At 42.3% G+C, this 23,799-nt stretch overlaps 1 protein-coding gene across 24 annotated transcripts in view; it reads right to left on the bottom strand.

Annotated features, from left to right (window-relative positions):
• The window catches only part of ZBTB20 (zinc finger and BTB domain containing 20), an 812,397-nt gene that overhangs the window by 51,019 nt on the left and 737,579 nt on the right, over window positions 1-23,799 (bottom strand). For 21 of the 24 annotated variants that reach the window (XM_079921758.1, XM_079921766.1, XM_079921765.1 and 18 more), the window contains 3 exons: window positions 12,015-12,115; window positions 4,422-4,585; window positions 3,859-4,046 (listed from right to left, as the gene is read on the bottom strand). In XM_079921758.1, the coding sequence (XP_079777884.1) occupies window positions 3,859-4,046; window positions 4,422-4,432 (199 nt within the window). In that variant the 5' untranslated portion in view covers window positions 4,433-4,585; window positions 12,015-12,115. The remainder of the gene's footprint in view (window positions 1-3,858; window positions 4,047-4,421; window positions 4,586-12,014; window positions 12,116-23,799) is intronic. The other 3 variants (XM_079921763.1, XM_079921764.1, XM_079921770.1) reach the window with 2 other exon arrangements.

Genomic DNA, 23,799 nt, shown 5'->3' with positions numbered 1-23,799 from the left:
GCTATAATGCTGGGACTCAAGGGGACAGTTTCTTTTGCTGTGGGAACCTGAACTTTGCATTTCCTGACTTTGGGGTAATTAAAATGTCAGCCTTAATGTGGCATTAATGGAGTTTGCCATAAAAAATCCTCTTTGTTTTGTTCTCTAAAAAAATTGCTTAAAAGTTCACACTGAACCAAGTGTACTGATATCTTCAGGCTTGGGGACTGAGGCAAAGGGGTGGGAGGGGGAAGGCCAATGAAGGTGGACGGCAAGAGAGAGCCAAGGAAGGACCTACCCAACTCCTCGACAGTGTTCAGCCCGGCAGGGTCATGCTGCCTAGCGAGCTAAAGTTAAACCCACCCTCACAACAGTTTGGTAATGTGTAAAGGTTAAATTAAAAATAAATAAAAACCGCTAATGCGTAAGCGCATCTTGGCAAGGACACAAAAAATGAGATGATCTGATGAGGCCAGTGCAAAACCTGAGAAGGTAAGTAACCACGGATGTCAGCTTCCAACGAAACAAAGACATTGGACTTAGGTGGTTCTACAGCCCAAAGCAGGGACACTGCCAACGGGGGTGGGATGGGGGTGGAGAATCGCCTCTCCCTTCAGTGGGAGCCTTATTCGGGGGAAAACAAAATGGGAGCATCTTCCACATGTACATGACTGTGATGTGCTACGGCTTGGTATTTGTCAAGAAAGGTTTTCCCGCGGAGAGCTTCGTCTGCTCTCCCGACTTGGTTTAGTCCTGTTAAGTGTTTAGAGGGAGAGCCTGGCTCGGCTCATCCTCAGCCTGTGCAGTGGGAACTGTTCTGTCAAACGCCTAGGGGTTTGGTACCCTTTGCGTTCCGAAACTCATCCTGATGCCTTCCGCTCCCATCCTCTGCGTTTGTTTACCATGAGATTGTTAGAAATGGTGACGAGGTGACAAGCTAAGGGGTGATGGGGGAATATTGCTAAAAGGTGATGGTAGTGGGTGCACTGAAAAGCAGCACACATTTCAGTAGCGGTATTAACCTCATCATTTCACCGAGGAAAGCGTTTCTCAGCCATATTCCCTCTTGCTTTGACTTTTACTGGGATCTTCTGCTGAATTTGAAGTGGCTCGTAGGTTAAATAGCCAACTGAGAATTTAAGGGGTTGGACTTGTTCTCTTTGCTCCAATACACGGCCTGTGTGCTTCAGATGCAACAACGCCATGGCTTGCCCACCCTGATCAGTTCATATGCAGAGCTGACTTTTCTTCCGTGGGGATGCTTACCCATTGTGTTCTATAACCTCGTCACCAATATGAGTAGCTGAACATTTTCAAGATGCCTGTTTCGAGCCAGGAATGCCATCTCCAGGCTCAGAACTGAGAATGCAGGCTGCTCACAGTGAGGGCAAATCCACAGACATCCCCCTCTCCCTCTCCCCGTGTCTGAACGAGGTAACTACTAAGCACGGCATTCATCTATCTGGGTGTCATTCATCTATCTGTAAATTGGGAAGAATTATAATGACTGATGGGGAATGGACAATAAGGCATGACTAAGAATGATTTTGCTCAACACATGACAAATAAAAAGGTGCTGTAAAAATTCAGGCACTTGTGAAAGCTTGGAACACCACATACTGGTGGAATGTTTCCGAAGTTAAAGATACTAGCAAGTCAAGGGCACTATTTTTAAATGCTCCAAATCTGTTAGTTCTAAATAGACACTGAATATTTTACCTTAAAGAAATTAGGCTTTTAAATTAATCTACGGTAAGAGTGACATTTGAAAGTAAAAAAAAAAAAAAAAAAAAAAAAATCCTCTTGAATGCAAGAAGAGCATCCAAAAATCTTAACAGCTTAAAATAAACCTCTTTCCTGTCTTCTCTCAAGCAAACTCCAAATGGACAGATTTCTGTGAATCTTTCCTCAAAACAATTTTCTTCTAAGTGTAGGCTCAAATCAGGACAAACTACAATCCAAATATATTTGGGGAAAAGTATAATCAATTTAAACAACAGGTTGGCGCAGAGAAGACTTATACATCTTAATGGCAAAATCAGAAGGACTTTCTGAACAGCTGGAGATTAGGCTTCTCCTCCCTATTTGTTCTCCTTCCAACTGTATTCAGACCTTACTGAGCTTGGATCCACTGGCTTCCTCAGGGTCACCAAGGGGCTGTGCCTTGTACATATTCCAAGCTAACGCCAAGGCCTAGTCAGATGATGCTTATGGTAAAGTATAGTACACAGAGCCCAGTGCTCTTTCTATTCAGCAAAACATTCATTTTATTGTAATGGGATTTCTGGGCTAAGGCCATTCTATGTAATCTTCCCCATAAGCTGTGGCAGAAAGCCAGGCATTGGAGGTCTGCATGCAGGAGCTCCAGGTCCTTCTCCACAGGAGCAGGCTACCTTCCTGGTAGGTAGGGACAGTACGCACATGTCTATGGGCACCGTGCCACGCTATTTTCCAGTTCTTCCTGTAATTACTGTTAGGCTGGAGACTGCCAGGCAAGAAGGCCAAGGATGTTACCATTTTGATGGTCCACTGAACACAGTCCCTGCTTCTGACCCCCAAGTTTCTGTATAGAAGCAGCAGCTTTGTACAACTTACATGGGCTGCAGAGACTTGGAGCCTGTTATTTCTCATTTCGTTTTCTAGTGACAGCCGGAGTGTGGTCTCAGCTCAGTCACGAGTAGAAAAAGGCTCCTTCACCCAAACCCCAACCCCTTGGTCATGTCCCTTTATCCAGGGACTATTATGATGAAGAAAGTAGGGAATGGAATGTCCCAGGCTCATTCACCTCTCACCCTTTTTGCGGAGTTACGTTTGCTTTGTCAGAAAAATAACGACAGGAGATTTAGAATCTCATTTCCTAATTAATAATTTTTGCTTTGTGGACAGGATAAATGGAGTCCTTTTTTGAAAATAAAACTTTCTTGGTCTTATCTTAATCCAAAGATGAATACGCCAGCTTTCTGCCTGACATCCACTGTGGAGATCAGTTCTGAATAGTTGTCGGGTATCTCCAAGACTAAAAGGAATATTCTTTCCGATTGGACTCCAAGTGATTCCATTCCTTTCCATTGTCAACACATGTGTTTCTTTCTCTCTGAAGTATTCAGTAACGTTTCAGAAAATACCTCCTAAACGTGATTTATCATCTTTCTTAAAATAGAATTTGAAGAAGTGACGACTCTCAGATTAGTGGGAAGACAGCAAAAACAAACAGCAACGGAGTGATTTCAGTAGTGACAATCTCATTAAGCTGCCCGTTTCCAAATTTAGCCCATAGGCAGTTTTTTTAATTAAAAAATATTTTTAACCTAAATTCTTATTGGCTACGTGAAGTCTGGGTGGCTTCTGAATTCTTGGAAGCCATTCTCTTTTCTTCTGTAAATTTATGCTGTCCTTTAACCACTTCAAAATAAATTAAAAACTGGAAAGACAGAAATTCAGCCAAGCTACAATAACTAATGCAAAGCTGACTTGTGTTATGTAATCTCAAAATGGAAGTTTCCTTTTGAGGTCCATATTTGGTTGTTCAATTTTGTCATGGTGGAAGTACCATTATCCAGATCATGGGGACAAAAGAATAATTAGAAAACAGCAACACGGCTTCTGTGTTTGAGTCAATGTTATGAAAGAGAATGTGATGGATGTAATTAATCAGCCTTTTGAGGCCAAATGGCTGGTCACCTGGGTTTGAAATACACTCTAGCTTTGAAAATATAGATGTTGGCTGACTCAAAATGGTGGCAAGTTACCTTTGGCTACTTTAGAAGACCAAACGGAAACAGCTTGCTCTGAATGCAAAAAAGCCCGAACCCGGGGGAGAAGCCTGCTCCCAGCACCGCGAAGACACCATCACCTTAGTGGTGTAAGTGGTGTACTCACAATCAGATGACCCGGTGTGAGCGTGAGAGTTTGTCAGTGAATGTGTTGAGTGGATGAGGGCTGGGCCTGGGGACAAAACAGCTTCAAAGTTCAGGCAGGGAAGGCCCGGCTTGGCGCTGGATCCACCCGGCTGAGTAATCTCATTCTCCTCAGATGCCTTCTGGTTTTCAGCTGTCTTGGGTTTCTTCCTGAAAATAAACAAAGGGCCCTTTGAAGGAACTGACTGCATATTTGGGAAAAGGCATTTTTAGAATCTGTTAAAGATAACTTGATTTTTTTTTTTTTCTGAGGGGGGATGGGAGGGAGTCCAGTATGTCCCTTGTTTTAAAACAAGCTGATTCTTGTTTTTTTCCCTCCAGTAATGGCCTAACTGGGAACACATGAAAGCATATGGGCCAAGCAAACAGCACCACATTTGGACTCTGTTGGCTGCATAAAAAGACCCTGTCCCAGAACTTCAGACAGCTTGAGCTACGTATGGCTGACATTATCCAAGAAAGCATCCTTTTTTCCCCCCTTAAGAGTTTTAACATGGTCTGGAAAAATACTAGTGGAGGTTTTACCGTTCTAGCATTTGTCAGGAAGCTTAGAGACAGGACCCGTGGAGTAATGGGAGGAGCACTGGACTGGGAGTCTGGAGACTTGAGCTATGGTACTAGCTGTGCCTCTAACTTGCTGTGTGGCCTTGGGCACCTCACTTCACCTCTCTGGGCTTCAGTTTCCTCATCTGTAAAATAAAGGGCTTGGATTAGAAGGCCTTAAAGGTTCCTTCCAGTTTTCAGTTTCTAGTCATGGAACACATTATGTAACAGTCAACTTTCTTGCTGTTATTAGATTTTATTTTAGATCAACACATAATTTCAAATCACGATCTAAATTTGCAGGTTGTACAGATGAGAGGGGTAGTGATGAAAGGATTTGTTAAAGCAGCAAATGAAAAGTGAAAAGAAGAGCTTAGACTCCAGTAGGTAAAGAAGGAAGGTGTCACACAGAGATCCTCTATTCCAACTCTTTACCCACGTGAAGCTTAAGATTCCCTTTGTTTTTTGATTTAGTACATGATCCTGGAGTACAGGAGTGTGATTGTGTGTTTGGGACTGTGTGTTTGAAAAGAGATGGGTGAAGGGAATTAGAAAGTAATTGTCACTAATTGTTTGGGACCAGGAATAAGAAGTAAAACAGCTCAGCCATCAGTCAGCTCCTCTCCCTAGAACCATGCAACTGATGTAAATGAATAAATACTTAGCTTATGCTGCACACACCCCAGGCCCTAGTCAAACCCAACTGGATTATTTGTCATATCCTGAACATCCCCCCCCAATTTTCTTGGTTCTGTGCCTTTTTTATCATCATGTGTATGGTGAACAGAAAGAGTATTTTCTTTCATTTTTTTGGTAGGAGAATATGTGTGGTACAGAATTTGTTGTAAGTAGGTCTGTTCCCATGTTTCCCTTGTTTCTCTAAGCATGGCAATGGACTTGTTATACAGAATTTTTGTATTGAAATTTGCTGTACTGGGTAGTTAAATCTGCCCTTGCAGAATATGGTATTATGATTAGCATGCTGTGTTTCTGGTCCAACAGGTTGTGAAATCAAATCTGCTTTTCCAGAGGGCAGGAGGCAGAGATGGCATGGTAAAGATGAAAATAGAAGGAGAGCTTTCAGACATATTTTTCAGGATGGAGGAAGCCAGTACAAAAGCAACAAATTGGATTCCTTTACCCACCCTTTGTTGAATGGGTGACTAAGGAACAAACCCCCAAATCTTGAGGGTCTACATGGACCTTCAAGGAGCTTGTTTCTGGTTTTCAGTGTAGGGAAGTATCCGAGATCAAAGTTTCCAAAACCCAACTCATTTTTTTCCCATGGAAACCAACGCTTCCTCTACGGTCCCTATTTCTATCACTGCTGTCTGTCACCAGGTTTGCCACCGGGTTGGAAACCTCAGGGTCATACACCTTCCTCTGCCTTAAAGCCAGTTTGTCAAGTCCTGACAATTGTGCTTCCTTCATATTTTGCGCATCTATATTTCCATTGCTATCACCGTAACACCTTTTATTCAGACTGTTGTTTACTTTCTGACTCCCATCCTCCTTGACTTCTCTACTCCCACAGCTTTGATTCACTAAATCTGAGATGACCACATTAGGCTGACAGTCAAGGTGAATTCCATGTCTATGAGACTGTAAACTCTCTGAGGGTGAAAAGAATGTCATAGCTATTTTTGAATTCCCTGTGTTCACCCATTCGTTCCTTCTTCCTTCCCTCCCACTATTCATTTATTCATGTATTCATTTCACAAATACTTATGTGCTTATGATGTGCCAGCATAGGCTAGGAAATAAAACAAGCCTGGTTTCTGCCCTCCCAGATTTGCTGTCTAGTGTATACCATTAAGTGGAGTTGCTTAGACAAAGCTGTCATTCAATATAGGTGTGTTGATGGAATGAAATTGAGTTGAAATTAAAGTATATTTTGAAAATAGTTATAGTCTGAATCCCAATTAAGTTTCCTATTCTTTATGCAGCAGGGAAATCTACATCGACTGGCTGCTTTTCCTTTGAATCCATGAAGTGCATTTGATAAGAGTAGGACCACTTTGCCCGCTGAAGCTAGGCTGGTCCTCATGAATCATTTAAATATCGGGATGAAACACTGACAGACATCACTTAACGGAAAAAAAAAATTATTTCTGATACTCATCAACAAGGCCTAGGCTAGTTTCAGATGTGTGCTTCAGGAAATTAAGGAAGCCCTCTTTCAAACATGAGTACGTGGTCAACCCACCAACATTACTCTTTTATTTTTAACTTTGCAAAAGTTAACTTTAACAAAAGTATTGTTCTTTATATCGATGGCCTTGCTTCCTTCCCTAGATTTGATCCTGCTTTCTAACTGACATCTTGCATCATATTCTCCTGTTTGTTGTCTCAAGGGTCACCTCTGGAGAACATTCAGAGCACAGAGGCACTGAAACCACTTCTACAAACAGAAAATACTGAAAACTCAACCTTTGGGCTCAGCCCTTCATTTGCCTAATATCACTTTACTTGTCCTTAGACCACTGGGCCGTTTCCCAACTGCACAGATAACAGAGAGACACTCATTGTCCTTAGAAACAATTCATTTTCCATCTCACTCTCTAGTAGTTCTCTTGTACTCCTTTTTCCAGACCTGAGAAACACTAAAACGTGGCAGCAATCTACATCTAGACATGCACAGGTGCAGTTATTTTGACCCTTTTATTTTGCAGTTATTTTTGCAGTTCATATTTTATTAAGGAGGAAAAAGCAAGTCCTGTAGTAATTAATTGAAAATGCCTTCTTTGGCTGTGTAAAAGAATTATATAAGCACAGCACATCTGAGGGCAAGTCTCTCCAAGCCTCGGTGGCTGTGCACTATTCCCTGGAGCCTGTAGAGGGCAGCAGCACACCGGCGGACTCCAGGCAGCATGTCAGGCAAACTCCCCACCACACCAGAACCTTCCTTCTGGTCACCATGCCAAAGGTTGGTTTGCCAAGCTCTGGCCGGCCGCTTAGCCTCTTTTCTCCCTCTCTCTCCTCTCCCTCTCCCTCTCTCTCCCTCTCCCTCTCTCTCCCTCTCCCTCCCTCCCTCCCTCCCTCAATGTTAAAATTATACACTCTGATGAAGTCGCCCCTCAACCGGAAAATGAAAGCTCCAGTGAAAAATTAGGCGAGCCAACGACAACAAAGAAAGAAAATGGGAGAAAGGAGAAAGGGGGCTGGTGAGGGGGAAGGATTTAAGAACAAGAAAAGGGCAGATGTTTCGTAAATACATGCAAAGCAAAACTGGGTGTACGCGAACACTTCCGCAGAGAAACAGACCAATCACTGTGCACTTCCTCCCGCCGCACGGGTGGAGCTCTGCATTCAAAAAAAGTGTGGCCGCAGGCACCTGCGTTTCAACGGTCAGTTCTGACATTCTATCTCCCAATTGTCCAAAGAGAACAAACACATTTTCATCTCCCCACTACAGACATTTCTGTTACAGAAGAAGGCTGCTTCAAGAACTGGGAAGGCGATTTAAGGTGACGGGAGGCTGAGTTAGCCGGCAGGACCTACTGGTTTTTAACTCCCCTTGTGCTGGCCCTGGCAACAAGTTTTGGGCTGAAACATAGCAGTGAGTAAGGCTGTGGAAGATGCTGGCTCTTTCCTTGCTAAGACCGTATTTTATGTGTCAAGAAATATACATGAAAACATACGGAGGAGATGGTAGGCATTCAGCATGTTAAATGCACGGAAATTAACTAGGTCGGTGGCATTTGATGTATAGATTTCACACTTCTTTGCACATATTGCACACATGCAGTGATGGCAATGCTTTCGGCAACATGGAAAATAAATATTTTATCTGTGTGAGCTCTCATCAGTCTCCGGGGGCTGCTGAGGGAAGAGTGTTCTCGTCTGTCCCCCTCTCCCAATTTTCTCTCTTCGCTGGGCTCCCACCCTCTCCTGCACATTAACATGCCTTCCACTTATCAGCCTGGTTGGATGGAAAAGGATTAGTCAGAACGTCTTTTTGATAAATACTCAGTCACTGGATCATGACAATTTTGACAATGGTGACCTTGCTCATCAACTCCTTCCCCCACCCCAATCGTTTTGGCATGGTAACTATTTCTTTGCTCTCCTTCCCAATAATACATGCAAGAGGCTTAGTAGAGTGTTTGGGAAGAGGGGCAAAGGGGAGGTGGTAACAAACCACCCCAGTGGGGGTTGGTAGTAGAACTGAGCTCTACCATCAGTAGCTGTGCACCCTAGGCAGATTCCTCTGCTTCTCTGGGCCTCAGTTTCCTCATCTGTAAAATGGAAATAATAATACCTTCTAGGGCTGATGTGAGGATTAAATGAGACACTTCCTGTCAAGTGATTGGCATGGCGCTGGCACACGGTCAGTGCCCCATGAGGGCAGCTCTTTCACAGACAGCATCAGTTCTGCGGTTTTCATCATTTCACCTAGAAGGAGGCACTTCCTTTATCTTTTTTAATATCTAGCTTTGGGCAGGGGCAAATGGATTGTAATTGCAGCAAAGGCAGAAAGAACGCTAGGATAAGCAAACTCTTCAACGCTTTGATTTTACCGTATTACCCCCCCGACACCTTCTTTCTGTTCACGTGTTTGTCACTGCTGCTACTACACTATTAGCTCCTCTTGAAGGTGAGGGTCAAGCAAGCTACACTTGGCCTAGAGAAGCCCATCAAACCTGAGCACTACGGTCTATTCATTGAAACCAACCTTGGCACTCTATCTTATCACGTCTTCTTACGATTTATCCTTTCACCGCTTGGTCTAATGTTCTCGGATCCATTTAAGATGTTTTCATGATTAAAATATTTTATTCTCTCAATTTTTCAACCTTCTTGGCAAGGTTGATTTATAATGTTTTTCAGTATATTTCTCCCTCACTGTATCAGTCAGGATCTTGGCAAGAAACAGATGGCACACTCAGAGGTTTTAACTGAAAAGAGTGTAATGAAAGGACTCTCTACTGGGGTACAGAGGAGGTTAGGGAATCCCCAAGGGATGGTGATACACCAGGGACTAGCAATAGTGTGAGGTTGTTAATCTCAGCTTTAAACTGCTAAACTGAAGGGGCGAGGAAAGGGGTGGAGTTCCCTAAGTCTAGTCAGAACTGGAGTAGGGAAGGGGCTGGACTCATAATACCCTGACCCCACTCTCCTCCCACTCTCATGTCTCTTGCTGATGCGTCCTGTTGCCTAAATTCAAAGGGAAGCCAGAGGAGAAGGCAGCCTAGGTAACGTGGTCCGGAGAGGTCGGTCTCCTGGGCCACGCATCAGGGCAGAGAATGTTCTGGGGTTTTGTGTATGTGTGTCAGGGGTGAGGGGGAGATGAATAAGCATACCTATTTTCCCCCTCTCCATCTCCTTTACCCTTTTCTTCTCAATTATACTTTCTGGAAGGAAAGACACAGCAAATCGAATGAAATCAGTTCTCTCTTAGTGTCCATTTACCTGTTTTGTCTATTTGTAATTTATGGGGGAAGAAAACTGAACATAAGCTATGTGAGAGCAAGGATTTTTGGTTTGTTCTGTTCGGTGCCACACCCCTAGTGCCTAGAACAGTGCCTGGCACATAGTAAATGCCCGGTAAATTTTAGTTGGCTGAGTAAATATACTCATGTCTGCTGTGCCAGACGCTACATACACATTATCTCATTTAGTCATTGCAACAATCCAGGTAGGTAGGCAGGTTGCCGAGCCCAGTCGTGCAGGTGGTGTGGGAGTGGGTAGGCTTTAAAATCTAACACTCACTCTCTCCTTACCCACCTCCAGGCCTTGAGACTTCACCCAGGTATTGTGAATCCATAGGGAGGGATACGTTTATAATTAGTCCACATTTTTATACCATATTCACCTTACTGAATGAAGGTTTGCACCTATCAAGTCTCTGTAAGTTTTATTATTTCTCTTTTACATATGAGGAAGCTGGGTTTCTGAAAAGCAAAGGCTGCAAGGATTAGAACTCAATTTGTCCATTCTCTAGGACCTGCAAAACATGAATGCAGGCACTGGAATTCTGCATAGAGGAAATATGTCCAATGGCACAAACAGCCCGGCTCCCTTGTGGGCTTCCCGGAGATTTTTAGGAAATCTTAGCTCCTGATTTCTAGGTCTGGTTATGGGTTCTCTGCAGTACAGGAAGGTAGGAGTGGCAAAGACTCTCTTCCCTCCCAAAGGATAAACCAGGCTGAAACTTTGGGACCAGGCTGCATCCCGGTGTGCCTGTGATACCTGCACCGGCAATAGTTACTCTGTGATGAAGAAAAACTCAGAAAACTCTCCAGATGTGGGGATTTCTAACGCATTCTTTCGCTTGAACTTAAGGACGAATGAAGGTGCTTCCACAAGCAAGTTCCTTGCACGGGTATGGAATGAGGACACTCTATTTTTGACCCTTTGTCATGTCTTTAGTCCCCAGTCCCTCGAGCACATTGGTACTGTAGATCAGCCTAATGGTTCCCACCTCCAACCTGGCCAGGCAGGCCTGCCTATTGCCTTCATATCCGTCACCACCAATTACAATTCAGGTGACTGACAGCATTAAAGGTAAAATGCAATGCAAAATAAAACAACACAAAACTCTGACTTCATCCCTTTGGGTTTGATTTATGCCAGAATAGTTAAAGACGTAGAAAATATGAATGTGAAAATCCTACCTGAAGCCTGAGAGGGATGTTAGTCTCCCAGGTTTGGCGTTTTCCAGTAACAGAAATGTCTGTAAAACACCATCCCGTTACCTTCCTCACACCATATAGGAAAATGTGTAAATATAACAACCAGAATGAGTTTTTGTTCTAAAATGTATAATTATTTTGCATGCATAGCCTCTAAGTAATTTAAATTTCTGGCTTTTCTAGTAAAAGAGAGCATATATTCATCTGTTACTTCTAGCAATGATCAATGAATACTTGATGTCACTCTTTCATCAGTATTTTTCTGTAGGCATCATAGCTCCTACCCCAACTTATTTCTGCAACTTGACTTGCAAGGGTTGTACTTCTACGTAAATGTCTGATGTGGAGGGAACTAAATCAAGTACTCAGAGCTATGCATCCAGAGGGCAGAGCTGACCTGGGCACAATGGTTTGAGATGTGGCCGAAGAAGCCCGCAGCTGCAAGGGTGGGTGTTGGCCCCCTTGAATAACAAGGAGACCACAGCACGGGACACAGATGCAGCTACATCACAGGTGGACACAGGCACGGAAAGCTGGCTCTCGGATGTGTCCAGCGTGGCGTGAAATGACAAGCTGCAGTGAGATTCAACAGAATGGCAAAGAAGGGTGATGAGAAGCAAACAGATAGGGCTGGAGCTGCCACCGCTTCAGGCAGAGGCGCAGATGACCAAGCAGAACAGCACCGGTCCCCGCAAGGTGCGCTCAGATGCAGCTCAGCACAGCCACCCCGCGAGGCAGGCGCGATGCTACCCAGGGAGCGCACTGCAGGCTGGAAGCGGAGAACCAATGCAGGCACTTCAGGACTGAGTCTGGTCACCTGGCTGCACCCAAGAGATGAAGCCATCTAAAATTTCATCTGCTCTTACAATTGTGTGAGTTTTTTAAAAAAATTAAACAAAGTGAACTAAGAAGCCTTTCATTGGAGGCATAATGTACTCACAGTAGTTTTCAAATAAATGGTGTCACTCTTCAGGTAAATCACTCCAAGGCTTGGGCCTAGTGCAGATGTTCATTGGGGCAGGGAGCAGAGAGCGGCTGCATCTGGATCAGACAAGGAACAAACAAAGATAAGGCTGTTAAATGAAGAGGTGATGCTGATCGCTCATGCTATAGAGCCAGAACCGTGGGACTTGGTTGAGAGTCGGGTCCTGCAGTTTGCACCAGAGAACAGTGGGTCAGGGGAGGGAGAGGGAGAGGGCGTTGTCCAGGTCCCCTTTGCAGTGTTTCCACCTGACTGCCTGTCTGGTGTGAAGCTGTTAACAGCACCCACCAGTGTGGAGCTGACATTGTGATCCTGAGTTGGAGTTGAGGTGGAGGGTGAGGGTAGGGGAAGCCTGGCCACAGCGGACTCTTCTTCCAGTGTTCATTCCACCGCAATCTCTCTCTCATTGCTGCTCTGAGATTCTTGCCTATCTTAAAAACGCCCACTGACCTGGCCATGTTTCTGAGCTCTTGCCTTCTCTCCACCCTTCACTACAGCCTCTGTTTTCTGCCATATCCTCTAACCCCGAGGAGTTCAGCCTCAGGGGCTACAGAATGGACCCTTGTCTGTCTCAGAGCCTCAGGCCCAGAGGTCTTTTCCCAGGACTTTCCCCTTTGGCCACACGGCGCCCTGATTACCACTTTATTCTGGAAACTCTCCTCCCTTCTCATTGGGACGCTGCATCATCCTGACTTCCCGCTCTCAGTTCTCTTCTGCCTCTTCCACTGGCCTGCCTTCTCTCTCCTGTTTCCTAAATGCAGACAGGCCACAAGACTCTCTCTCTCCTCAAGCTTTGCCTACACAGCCACCCTCCATGGCCTCAACAGTCACTTCTCCATAGAGAACACCCACATGGCTATCTTTAGTTCTCGCTTGTCTACAGAGCTCCAGACCTGAATTCTAAATAACTACTGGTTATCGGTTCATTGATTCATTTGCTTGTTTGTTCATTCATTCATTGTTTACATAGACTCTATTAGGAACCTAGAAAAGATGAATAAGATGGGGCCTCTAACTCTGAGAAGCTCACATCTCCATCATACACTGCACAGGCACTTCTAATTCAGAAAGTTTCCAGCAGAATTCATTGCCCTTCCCTCAAAATATGTTGCTTCTCCAGCCTTCCCATTTCCTGCTACTGGTACCATCTTTGTCCAGTTACTTGTGACTACAATCGAGGCGTCTTCTTTAGTTCCTCCTTTTCTTTCATTTCCCATATCCAATCAGCTACCAACTCCTGTGGTTTTTACTCAGGCTGTGAATCAATACTCACTTTTTATCCCAACACCTATTGATCCTTTTATCACCTGTTGCCTAGACTTCTGTGAGTGCCTCCTAACCGGCTTCCCTTCCCTCAGATCCTCTTTACCTCTAGTCCATCCTTCACAACAACACTACATTTACTGTTCTAAAGTACCATTCTAAACACATTACTCCTTTGCTCTTTGCTTACTGGATTAAATGCAAACTTCTCAGCTTGGCATTCTAGGCTCCTACAATATAGCTCCAATCTAATTTCTTACTCTTTTTTTCTACAGTGCATTCTACACTGCAGAAGTCCCACTTGTTCCCACCATGGTCATGGTCTTTCCTCCCCTTTCCCAGTGTCTACATAGAGCTTCTTTAGGGGTTATCCAAACACCACCTCGCTTATGAGACATTTTCCAAAGGAAAGTGCCCTTCTCAAATCCTCAAGCACTTTTTGCACCACTCCCTTCCCACATTCTATGGACTCTAATAATTATTTGTGTAATTTGTCTCCCCCCGCCAAGCTTCTTGAAGGCAGAGGCCATTTTTACTTTGTACCCATAGTGCGCAATGCTTTGAACACAGGTTAGTGCTTAGCTGATGTCTGCTGATTCAGACCCCAAATAGACAAAGCAATTTTGAGAAAGAAAAATGGAGCTGGAGGAATCAGGCTCCCTGACTTCAGACTATACTACAAAGCTATAGTCATCAAAACAGTATGGTAATGGTATAAAAATAGAAATATAGGTCAATAGAACAGGACAGAAAGCCCAGAAATAAACCCACATGCCTATGGTCAATTAATCTATGATAAAGGAGGCAAGACTGTACAATAGGGGAAAGATAGTCTCTTCAATAAATGGTGCTGGGAAAACTGGACAGCTACATGTAAGAAAGTGAAATTAGAACATTCTTTAATAACGTACACAAAAATAAGCTCAAAATGGATTAAAGACCTAAATGTGAGACCGGACACTATAAAACTCTTAGAGGAAAACATAGGCAGAACATTCTCTGACATAAATCACAGCAATAATTTTTTTTGATCCATCTCCCAGAGTAACGGAAATAAAAACAAAAATAAACAAATGGGACCTAATTAAACTCAAAAGCTTTTGCACAGCAAAGGAAATCCCCCTGTAAAATGAGGGGTTGGGGTAGATGAGCTTTAAGGTCTTTCCATAAACAAAATGAAAACACAACCCGCAGATTGGGAGAAAATATTTGCAAACGATGTGACTGACAAGGGATTAGTCCCCCAAATTTACAAACAGCTCATGAGGCTTAATATCATCAAAACAAACAACCCAATCAAAAAATGGGCAGAAGACCTAAACAGACATTTCTCCAAAGGAGACATACAGATAGACCAGAGGCACCTGAAAAGATGTTCAACATCACTAATTATTAGAGAAATACAAATCAAAACTACAATGAGATATCACCTCGCACCAGTCAAAATGACTATCATCAAAAAATCCACAAACAATAAATTCTGGAGAGGGTGTGGAGCAAAGGGAACCCTCCAACACTGTTGGTGGGAATGTAAATTGGTACAGCCACTATAGAGAACAGTATGGAGGTTCCTTAAAAAACTAAAAATAGAGCTACCATATGATCTAGCAATCCCACTCCTGGGCATATATCCAGAGAAAAACATGGTCCGAAAGGATACAGTTCATTGCAGCACTGTTTACAATAGCCAAGACATGGAAGCAACCTAAATATCCATCAACAGAGGAATGGATAAAGAAGATGTGGTACATATATGCAATGGAATACTACTCAGCCATTAAAAGGAATGAAATAATGTCATTTGCAGCAACACGGATGGACTTAGAGATTGTCATACTGAGTGAAGTAAGTCAGACAGAGAAAGAGAAATGTATGATATCGCTTGTATGTGGAATCTAAAAAGAAATGATACAAATAAACTTATTTACAAAATAGACTTAGAGAACTAACTTATGGTTACCAGGGGAGAAGGGTGGGGAGGGAGGGATAGTTAGGGAGTTTGGGATTGACATGTACACACTGCTATATTTAAAACAGATAACCAACAAGGACCTGCTGTACAGCACAGGGAACTCTGCTCCACGTTATGTAACAACTTAAATGGGAAAAGAATTTGAAAAAGAATAGATACATGTATATGTATAACTGAATCACTTTCCTGTATACCTAAAACTTTCACAACATTGTTAATAAAGTATACTCCAATATAAAGTAAAAAGTTAAAAAGGTTCTAAAATAAAAAGTTTATTAAAGAAAATAAAAGCAATAAAGATGCTTGCTTAGAGTCATGGAAGCTGAGATTGAACTGGAAAGACCTTAAAGCTCATCTACTCCAACCCCTCTTTTTTCAGATGAGGACATCAAGGGAACTGACTTGCTCAAGGCCACATCCTCACTAGCAGCTGAGCAACGACAATTGATAGAAAAGGTCACTAATCTCTGAATATCTACCAGTGTTTCTTGGCACGAATAGACCCAGCAGACCATCAGCAGTGACCAGACCAAAGAGAGTGAGGGGTTGGGTGCATAGCCTGCAAGGATACACTGGGTTCCACAGAAAGAAAAACTTTGTTTCGCTTATTCACTTCAATAAATCAAACTAATAAATGTCCTTTTATAGTTAACTGATGTTTAAAAAATGAGGGTGGGTTTAAAGAACAAGGAAGCACACTTCTTAGCATTACCAGAAGAAACAATTATGACAATACTGCAAGTACCACTGGGGTGATTCAACTCAGGGTGAAAAAGCAGAATGAAGAAATTTCTCATGCTTTGGAAAAGCAGTGGGTTCAGCTGAAGTTCTTGGTGAGAACATGCTGTGGTAAGTCTATGGTTAAATTCATCTTATAGAAACATAGGCTATTGGAAATCTTGCTATTATGCCACACCAATAAATCTTTTTCCACCTCTCTTTGCCCAGTATTCATCCTATAGGCTGGTTTAAATTTTTACTTATTTTCCTTTCATTATATCACCAATCTCCTCGTAGAAAAGGATAGATGACTGCTCCCAGGTCTGTTCTAATTTTCGTCCCTTGTTCTTCTCTTGTGGTAGATGAAACATTAATTGTTTAATCTCCTCTCTAGCCTCATTCTCAAACAGAATCATTTTCTTTCTCCTGAAGATGTAAAGCCCAACAAAACACGTTGTGGGGATAACAGTGTTTACCTAGGTGAGGAAAACAGACTTTTCCAGGGGATCTCAGGAGATTTTACTTGTCCAGAAAAGCTCAGCTCTTAAATGCTAGCCTCTGGCCCTACAAGACTTCACCTGTCTCCCCCAGGTGAGCACCTTACTCACTGTTACTCACCAGAGGAGAAACGGGGTACTGGTCATTATATTCTCTTTGGCCAGTATGGTGGAGCCATGCTATGCATTGAGAGATCCATTAAATAGTAACACCCACGTAGACAGCAAATTGGGCTCAAGAGTTCCTCATAGTTCTTTTTTTTTATATAAGCAGATATTCATTTTTAATTATTATTTATTTATTTATTTTTGGCTGTGTTGGGTCTTCGCTTCTGTGCGAGGGATTTCTCCAGTTACGGCAAGCGGGGGCCACTCTTCATCGCGGTGCACGGGCCTCTCACTGTTGTGGCCTCTCCCGTTGCGGAGCACAGGCTCCAGACGCGCAGGCTCAGTAGTTGTGGCTCACAGGCCTAGTTGCTCCACGGCATGTGGGATCTTCCCAGACCAGGGCTCGAACCCGTGTCCCCTGCATCGGCAGGAGGACTCTCAACCACTGCGCCACCAGGGAAGCCCAAGAGTTCCTCATAGTTCTTACTAAACCATCACATGGCTGGACAGTTATCAACCCTTAACCAGACAGAGCTTCCTTCTCTTTTCTTCCCTTGGCAACTACATTAAAACGATAAAGGAAATCACTGGTCGATATGTCTAGTACATTGCAGTGAGAAATCACCTGGAAGCATACACACCCATTGTGTAATTACATAAGTACATTTTAAGTAGGTCTAACATTCGATTTAAATTGTGCATTTTATAATTAAATGGAGACATAATCTTTCTGTCCTTTAATCACACTCCTCTTTCTCAGCTTCACATCCTCTTGCTATGATTTTCCTTTCACTTTTGGGCAAATTGTCACCTCTATCCTTCTTATTTCCCTCTTGCCTTAGCACACACCCGAGGGTTTTTAATTAGAACTATTGCATGGTGTGTCATATTTCATTACTTAAAGAGTAGTTATACTCTAAAAAAGACTCAGTGAAAATGACTTGAAGAGGTTTCATATTTATCCTTTTTCAATGGCGTCCATATCCAGCGTACTCAGTTTTTAAATCAAAAGGTAAAAGGCTGCTGGGGTCATACATTTTTCCCAGAATCTGGAAATCCAGCTATTCTCTCTGCCACTTACATCATCACTGTAATAAAGACTCTGCCCTGGGAGCCCAGCTGGCAAGGTTCTGAATGATGCCAGAGGCAGAAGAGACAGTGGGTCATTTCCATTCCAGACTGCTGTATTGTTGACAGCTCTGCAGATCTGTCTCGGAAGCCCTTAGAGAGCAGAGCTGTTATGTAACACACTGCCACAGATTGCTGCGAGGAACTTTCTGTGGAGATCTCATTTCAGTATGGCCATTCCCCTTTGGAAATCACACCAAATCATTCTAAAATGACAGATGGGGCTTCTCTGACAAAGGCTTACAAAAAAGATAATAGTAACAATAATTTGTTAGATGTCTAAATGTTGTTAGGGACTGCATGAGGAATTTTTATGTGTAAGTTCATTCTTATTTAATCCTCACAGCAATGTTGTGCTGTAGGTATTAGTATACCCATTTTACAGATGTGGAAAAGTGAGACTCAGAGTGCTTAATAAACCACTCCAAGATTAGAAAGCTGTGGGTATTGAGGCCAGAATTCAAACCCAGATCTTTCTGACTCTAAATCTGTGCTTTTTTTTTACTACACAACAACTGCTCCAACACAGTATGGACACATTTCTAGTTCCCACTGTGAGTTCAGCACAAGAAACAGGTTTATGTTATTTCCATAATGGTTCAGAGTTACTGAAAGAACTGGGAGTACAGATCTCAGGTGAAGGAACTCTTTCAGAAACTATCAATAAGTATAACTCCTTCCTAGCTTCTTTCTATTTGAAGATGAGGATGCTTTGTACTTGTTTTCTCAAACTCTAATGAACAAATGAATCACCCAAGATTTCTGATTCAGCGTGCCTGGGGATGGAGTCTGTGATTCTACAGTTCTAACAAGCTCCCAGGTGATGCTGATGACACTGATCTGGTACCACAGGTCCTATGTCTGACGCTCACCTTCCTACTGAGGGTTGTTTTCAAAGGAGCAGTTCAAGCTGAAAAACTTGGCTAACAGCTCACATGGCATGCCTGACTTCTGATTGGGCCAGTTTGTCAGGTCATCAGGCATTAGACATAATTCAAGGAGTTTCTGGCACAGAGCACATCGTGAAAAAAAATCATTTCTGGATCCCACAAATGGAAATTAAAATGATAATGTCTCTAACATATGAAGTTCCTATTTTTTTACATTATTGTTATTTTTAACAATAGTATCTGGTAATACTTCAAATAACACCTTTCCTCTGAGAAATTCAATGAGCTTTACTAACTTTAATTGTCTAACAGCGATTCCCAGGTGTAGAGAAAGCTGTCTCAAAGATCACAGTAAATTTAAAATTGTTCACTTCCCTCCTTTTTCACCCCAAATGTAGTGATGAATTAGTGTTGAGGGGTTACTAATTGGCAAAGACCCACTAGCTCATAATTTGAGGCACAGGAAATTTCATAAAGCAAGGATAAATGCAAGAAATAATCAACAGAGAGATGGTTGTGAGTGCAGAGAATGTTGGTGAAAGAGAAAAGGAGAGCGTTAAAAAGAAGTAAGAGTAAGGAAAGAAAGAGCAAAATCATAGAACTAGCTGCATGACCTTGGATGAGTCATTTAACCACTAGGTGGCTCAGCTTTTTCATCTGTAAGAAAAGGAGGTGAATTTTATGATTTTAAAAGTCCTTTAAAACTCTAATAGTCCCCTGAGAAGAAAGATGTGGGAATTAAGTAGCTCATCAACCTGTTAAACCACTAAACCTGTTAAAGAAATCTGTTTGACTTTTAACTTTTTAACTAATTACCTGAAACAAATTCCCAAGTCTATATTACCAAACCCACCTCCCTGGAAACTGATGAGAAAACCATTTAATGAATAAGGCGCCAATCATGGCCAGCAAAACTAATCAGGAACCCCATCTTCAGCTTTTTGATGCTACAAGAAATGTTTTACTTTAAAAAATTTTAGCTCCTTAATTAATCACTAGTTAATACCCATGTCCAGAAGAAGTACCTCTGGTGGCCTGAGGACCTCTGGGATAGCCCTGCCAATAGAAGGTCCCACTCACTGTTTGTCCCTTTAAATCTATGTTAATTTTCTCTACAGGGATCTTGATTCCTCTTTGACAATTAATAATCTCTGTTCATAAGAGTTGCACATCCCAGGAGCCTTAGTGTTGTCAGGTACAGTTGATTTTTGTTTTTAAAATAAAAGATCTTTGGGACCAGGTGAGAGAGAGATATATAGATATAGATATATACATACACACATACATATGCATATATACACATATATAGGTGTTTATACATATGATGATACTTTTTCTGGTTTTAATGAATACCTGGTGATGGAAACCCCTTCTCTAAGTCATTTGATACTGGAATCTTCCGGTCCAAGAAGGCTGCCGCAGGACCTGGTCATAAGGTCACTTTAACCTCCGTAATGAGGATTCCAACATGAGAACAATTTAGGGTGCAGCATGTTATTTGGTGTTATATCAGAGTTATCTATACTTTGCCCCTCGCACTGAGTATGTTTTCTGGACTAATCATTACATTTGTGGCTAAATGGAGAAACATCAAAATGGCATTAGCCAGAAGAACACATTGTCACTGTCTCCAAAATGAAAGTCACTTCCCTCTTCCTGCTTTCATCACCTCCATAGTAATCTGGCTACCCGTATTAAATGCTTACTGTGCAGCAAGTCTTGTGCTTGGCACTTTTTGTACATTATTTAACTTTATCTCTTACACTCACTCTTCAGAGATGGGAATTATATTCTGATTTTATAGATGAGGAAGCTGACGTTTAGGAAAGGTGAAGTGTTTTTTTTTGCCATAGATCACGAACCTAGAGGGTAACAAAGCAGGGCTCTAGGGCCAGGTTTTAACCACAATGCTTTGGGGCTTAACCTACACCAAGCTGTGATCACTAAACAACTGATCTCCTGCCTTCATTTCACTGCTGTTTATTTGAGGTCCTCCTCATAGGCTTATGGTATTAGATTCTCCATCATGGTCCACTAATGCCTTCTTCAATCTTTTTTTAAACTTTTCCAAAACCTTCTATGCTTGATTTATGTTTTCCCTCCCTACTTTCATTAATATGTCAACCTAAAACCCATTACCTTTTCGACAGACCTTTATCATCATCTTTTCCAGCTATTTCTTAGCCCTCGTTCTCATTCCAAATTACTCTTTTTTTTTTTTTTTTTTTTTTTTGCGTTACGCGGGCCTCTCACTGTTGTGGCCTCTCCCGTTGCGGAGCACAGGCTCCGGACTCGCAGGCTCAGCGGCCATGGCTCACGGGCCCAGCCGCTCCGCGGCATGTGGGATCTTCCCAGACCAGGGCACGAACCCGTGTCCCCTGCATCGGCAGGCGGACTCTCAACCACTGCGCCACCAGGGAAGCCCCCAAATTACTCTTTTGAGGCCTCACATTTGACCTCAAGTGTTCTAACCCCAGCTTGAGAATTCCCCTTCCTTAACGCCTAAGGAACCTACTCTTTTCACCTGGTCCATTAGTAGGCTCCCGCTGGCTTCACCGGATGTTTGTCGAGTCTGACCTTACCCCGTGATCAACCATTTCAGCACTATTCTCAACAACTCGCCAGATTTCCTTGCTCCCCTGGCCTTCTATGTACAGGGCCTCTTCTCATGTTATTCAGTTATGAATCCATATCACCACTCACCATTCCCTCCCACTCTCAGTACGAAACCCTGCACACGCATGCCATCTGCATACCTGTACTCCTTGCTCAGTGTTGTTTCTGAGTACAAGCCTACAGTAGTTTTTCTTCATACGTTTTACTTCATCAAGTCTCATCTTCATTCTCTTTTTCAGTTGATGACCTTGCCTCCTACATTAGTAAGAGGATCTAGAGCATCCAGTGTGGTACGCTCACTGACTGGCTCTCATCTCCTTCTCCAATATCTCTGAAGTTTTATCATTTTGTTTCCTCAAGATATATCTTTACCTTTTTCTACGTTCTCCTCCTATCTTGGAGTTTATCCTCTCTACTTCTGGTCTCTATCCTTCCCTTTGGTTCCATCAGTGATATCTTTTTTTTTTTTTTTTTCTGTACTTGAAGACAGAAAAAAATAGTAGTACTGTTAGTACTTCATAACAGTACTAAATTAATCATAACAGTATAGTGTTTTTCCCTGTCATCTACTCCTGCCCTTCAAAATCTTTACAGCTGGTATATCTCAAAGTGAGTTTTATAGAACACTAGAACCTCAAGATGAACCTCAAAAAAAGTTTGTTGGTCACACAAATACAGGAAACACAGAATACTATATGTCTCTCTTACAAACTCATAATGCCCATAAGGATATTAAAGGTGTTGAAGACCCCAGCATTGTCCAAACTTACTGGATTACAGAACCATCCCCCACTCCCCCATCTTTCTACCGGCACATTTATTAACTTCAGAATATGCTTAGAGAAGATGCTTTAATGGATTTTCCCTGGCTCTAAACTCTTTAGCTTGGGTATGTTAGTCCACTGAATCTGTATCAAATAAGCCCTCTCAGATTTCCTTTCCATCAATACTCCATTTGGTCTAAACTGGTTAACTTACAGAATGTCAGAAAGACTAAGCACGTTTGTATCTCTGAGACTCTGAACATACCATTTTGGCTGCTTGGAAGGCCTCTATGACCTTTTTGTTATCTAGGCCTTTCCTTTCTTTCAAGGCCTGTATCAATCATGTATCTGTTATGAAAACTGTCTCAGCCCATGCTGACCTCTGCTACTCATTTAACACTTAGATAAATGGTTGTAGTTTAACCCCTGTGTCCTCTATCACTGGTAAGAATGTAAATTCTCTAGGACATAGACCATGGTTTACACATTATAAAAACTCCAGCACCTAGGGTGGCCCTTTGTGCAATACTAGGGGGTTATAATCATGTTATTAGAGGCCGTGAACAGAAATAGTTAACACTGGGGCATGTTAGGTCAAAACTTGATTTCTGTAGCTATGGGGTCAGTTTAATATGCCAAAGGGCCAGGTGAATGTACCACCGCCTTGTGGGGAAGAAACACCATCCATTATTACCATCATCACCTCCACAAATGGTAACATGTATGCTTTGGGGAGATGAAGGCTAGATCTAGAAGAGCAAAGGCAGCTCTGTTCTTAGGTGAAGATGAGACTTTGCATTAGTTGACTCCAAATGGAGAGAAGACTAAAAGAATCTAGGACCATCAGAGGACCCATGAAAGGAACCAGTGGAACAAATGCCTCTTTACCAATGAGGAAATCATCATTCATGATCATTAAATCGTGTACCTGGATGATAAAGGAAAGCCTCTTTTCCTGCACAAGGAAGTCGGTCTTGTGCGAGGATCCACTGCTTATCACCACACCTGGGACACAGAATATGCCATTCTGCAGGGTAGCAACCACCTGCAGGACGTCAAAGGACTGAACGTGCTCCTGCCTTCCAGGCATCTTCCAGCCTCTATCTCTTTGGGTCAATCTGGAGACACGTTGCATTGACGAAGTTAAGACAGCTCGGCTGCCGCTAGCACAACATGTTACCCCCAAACAATGAATTCCATCATTCCTGTAAAGCTCTTTTTCTGCCATACCACATAGACCACTGAGAAATTTTAAGTCTCAGGCGAGTGTGCAATAACCAGATATTAAGGGACTTTGAGTTTTTCAGATAAAATGTATTCTGAAGTTAGGACTTAAAGGATTCCCTAATAGTGAGTTTGTAGTGAGGCTAGGACTAAACATTTGGTCTCTTGATGGCCAGTCAGGGAGTTTGGTTATGAGAGAAACAGAGTATAGCTTTCTTTCTTAAAACTGCAGCAACATGTGATTTTCACATTTTGGTAGAGGAGAAAATGAATTTCATTAAAGTATAGCTTGTGAAGTATTTTGCTATCTTCCTGGATAAAAAGTGGTATACAAACCAAAGATTTAATTGAAAACTATAAGTTAAAATGTTTACTTAGGCTTACTTCAAAATAGGTATATATTGTATTATATAATGTATGAAAATAGTAGCATAATGGTAAAAATGCTATAATAGAAAATTCTGTGTTGGTCCTTAGTTAAAATTCATAACAATGTATTATTTATTATTAGTGGTAATCAATAATACGCATTTTTAAAACTGGAATTTTTATTGTGGGAGA

The sequence above is a fragment of the Stenella coeruleoalba genome (genome assembly GCF_951394435.1).
Source record: "Stenella coeruleoalba genome assembly, chromosome: 5".
Lineage (NCBI taxonomy): Eukaryota > Metazoa > Chordata > Mammalia > Artiodactyla > Delphinidae > Stenella > Stenella coeruleoalba.
This window is presented reverse-complemented; position numbering and strand designations above follow the sequence as displayed.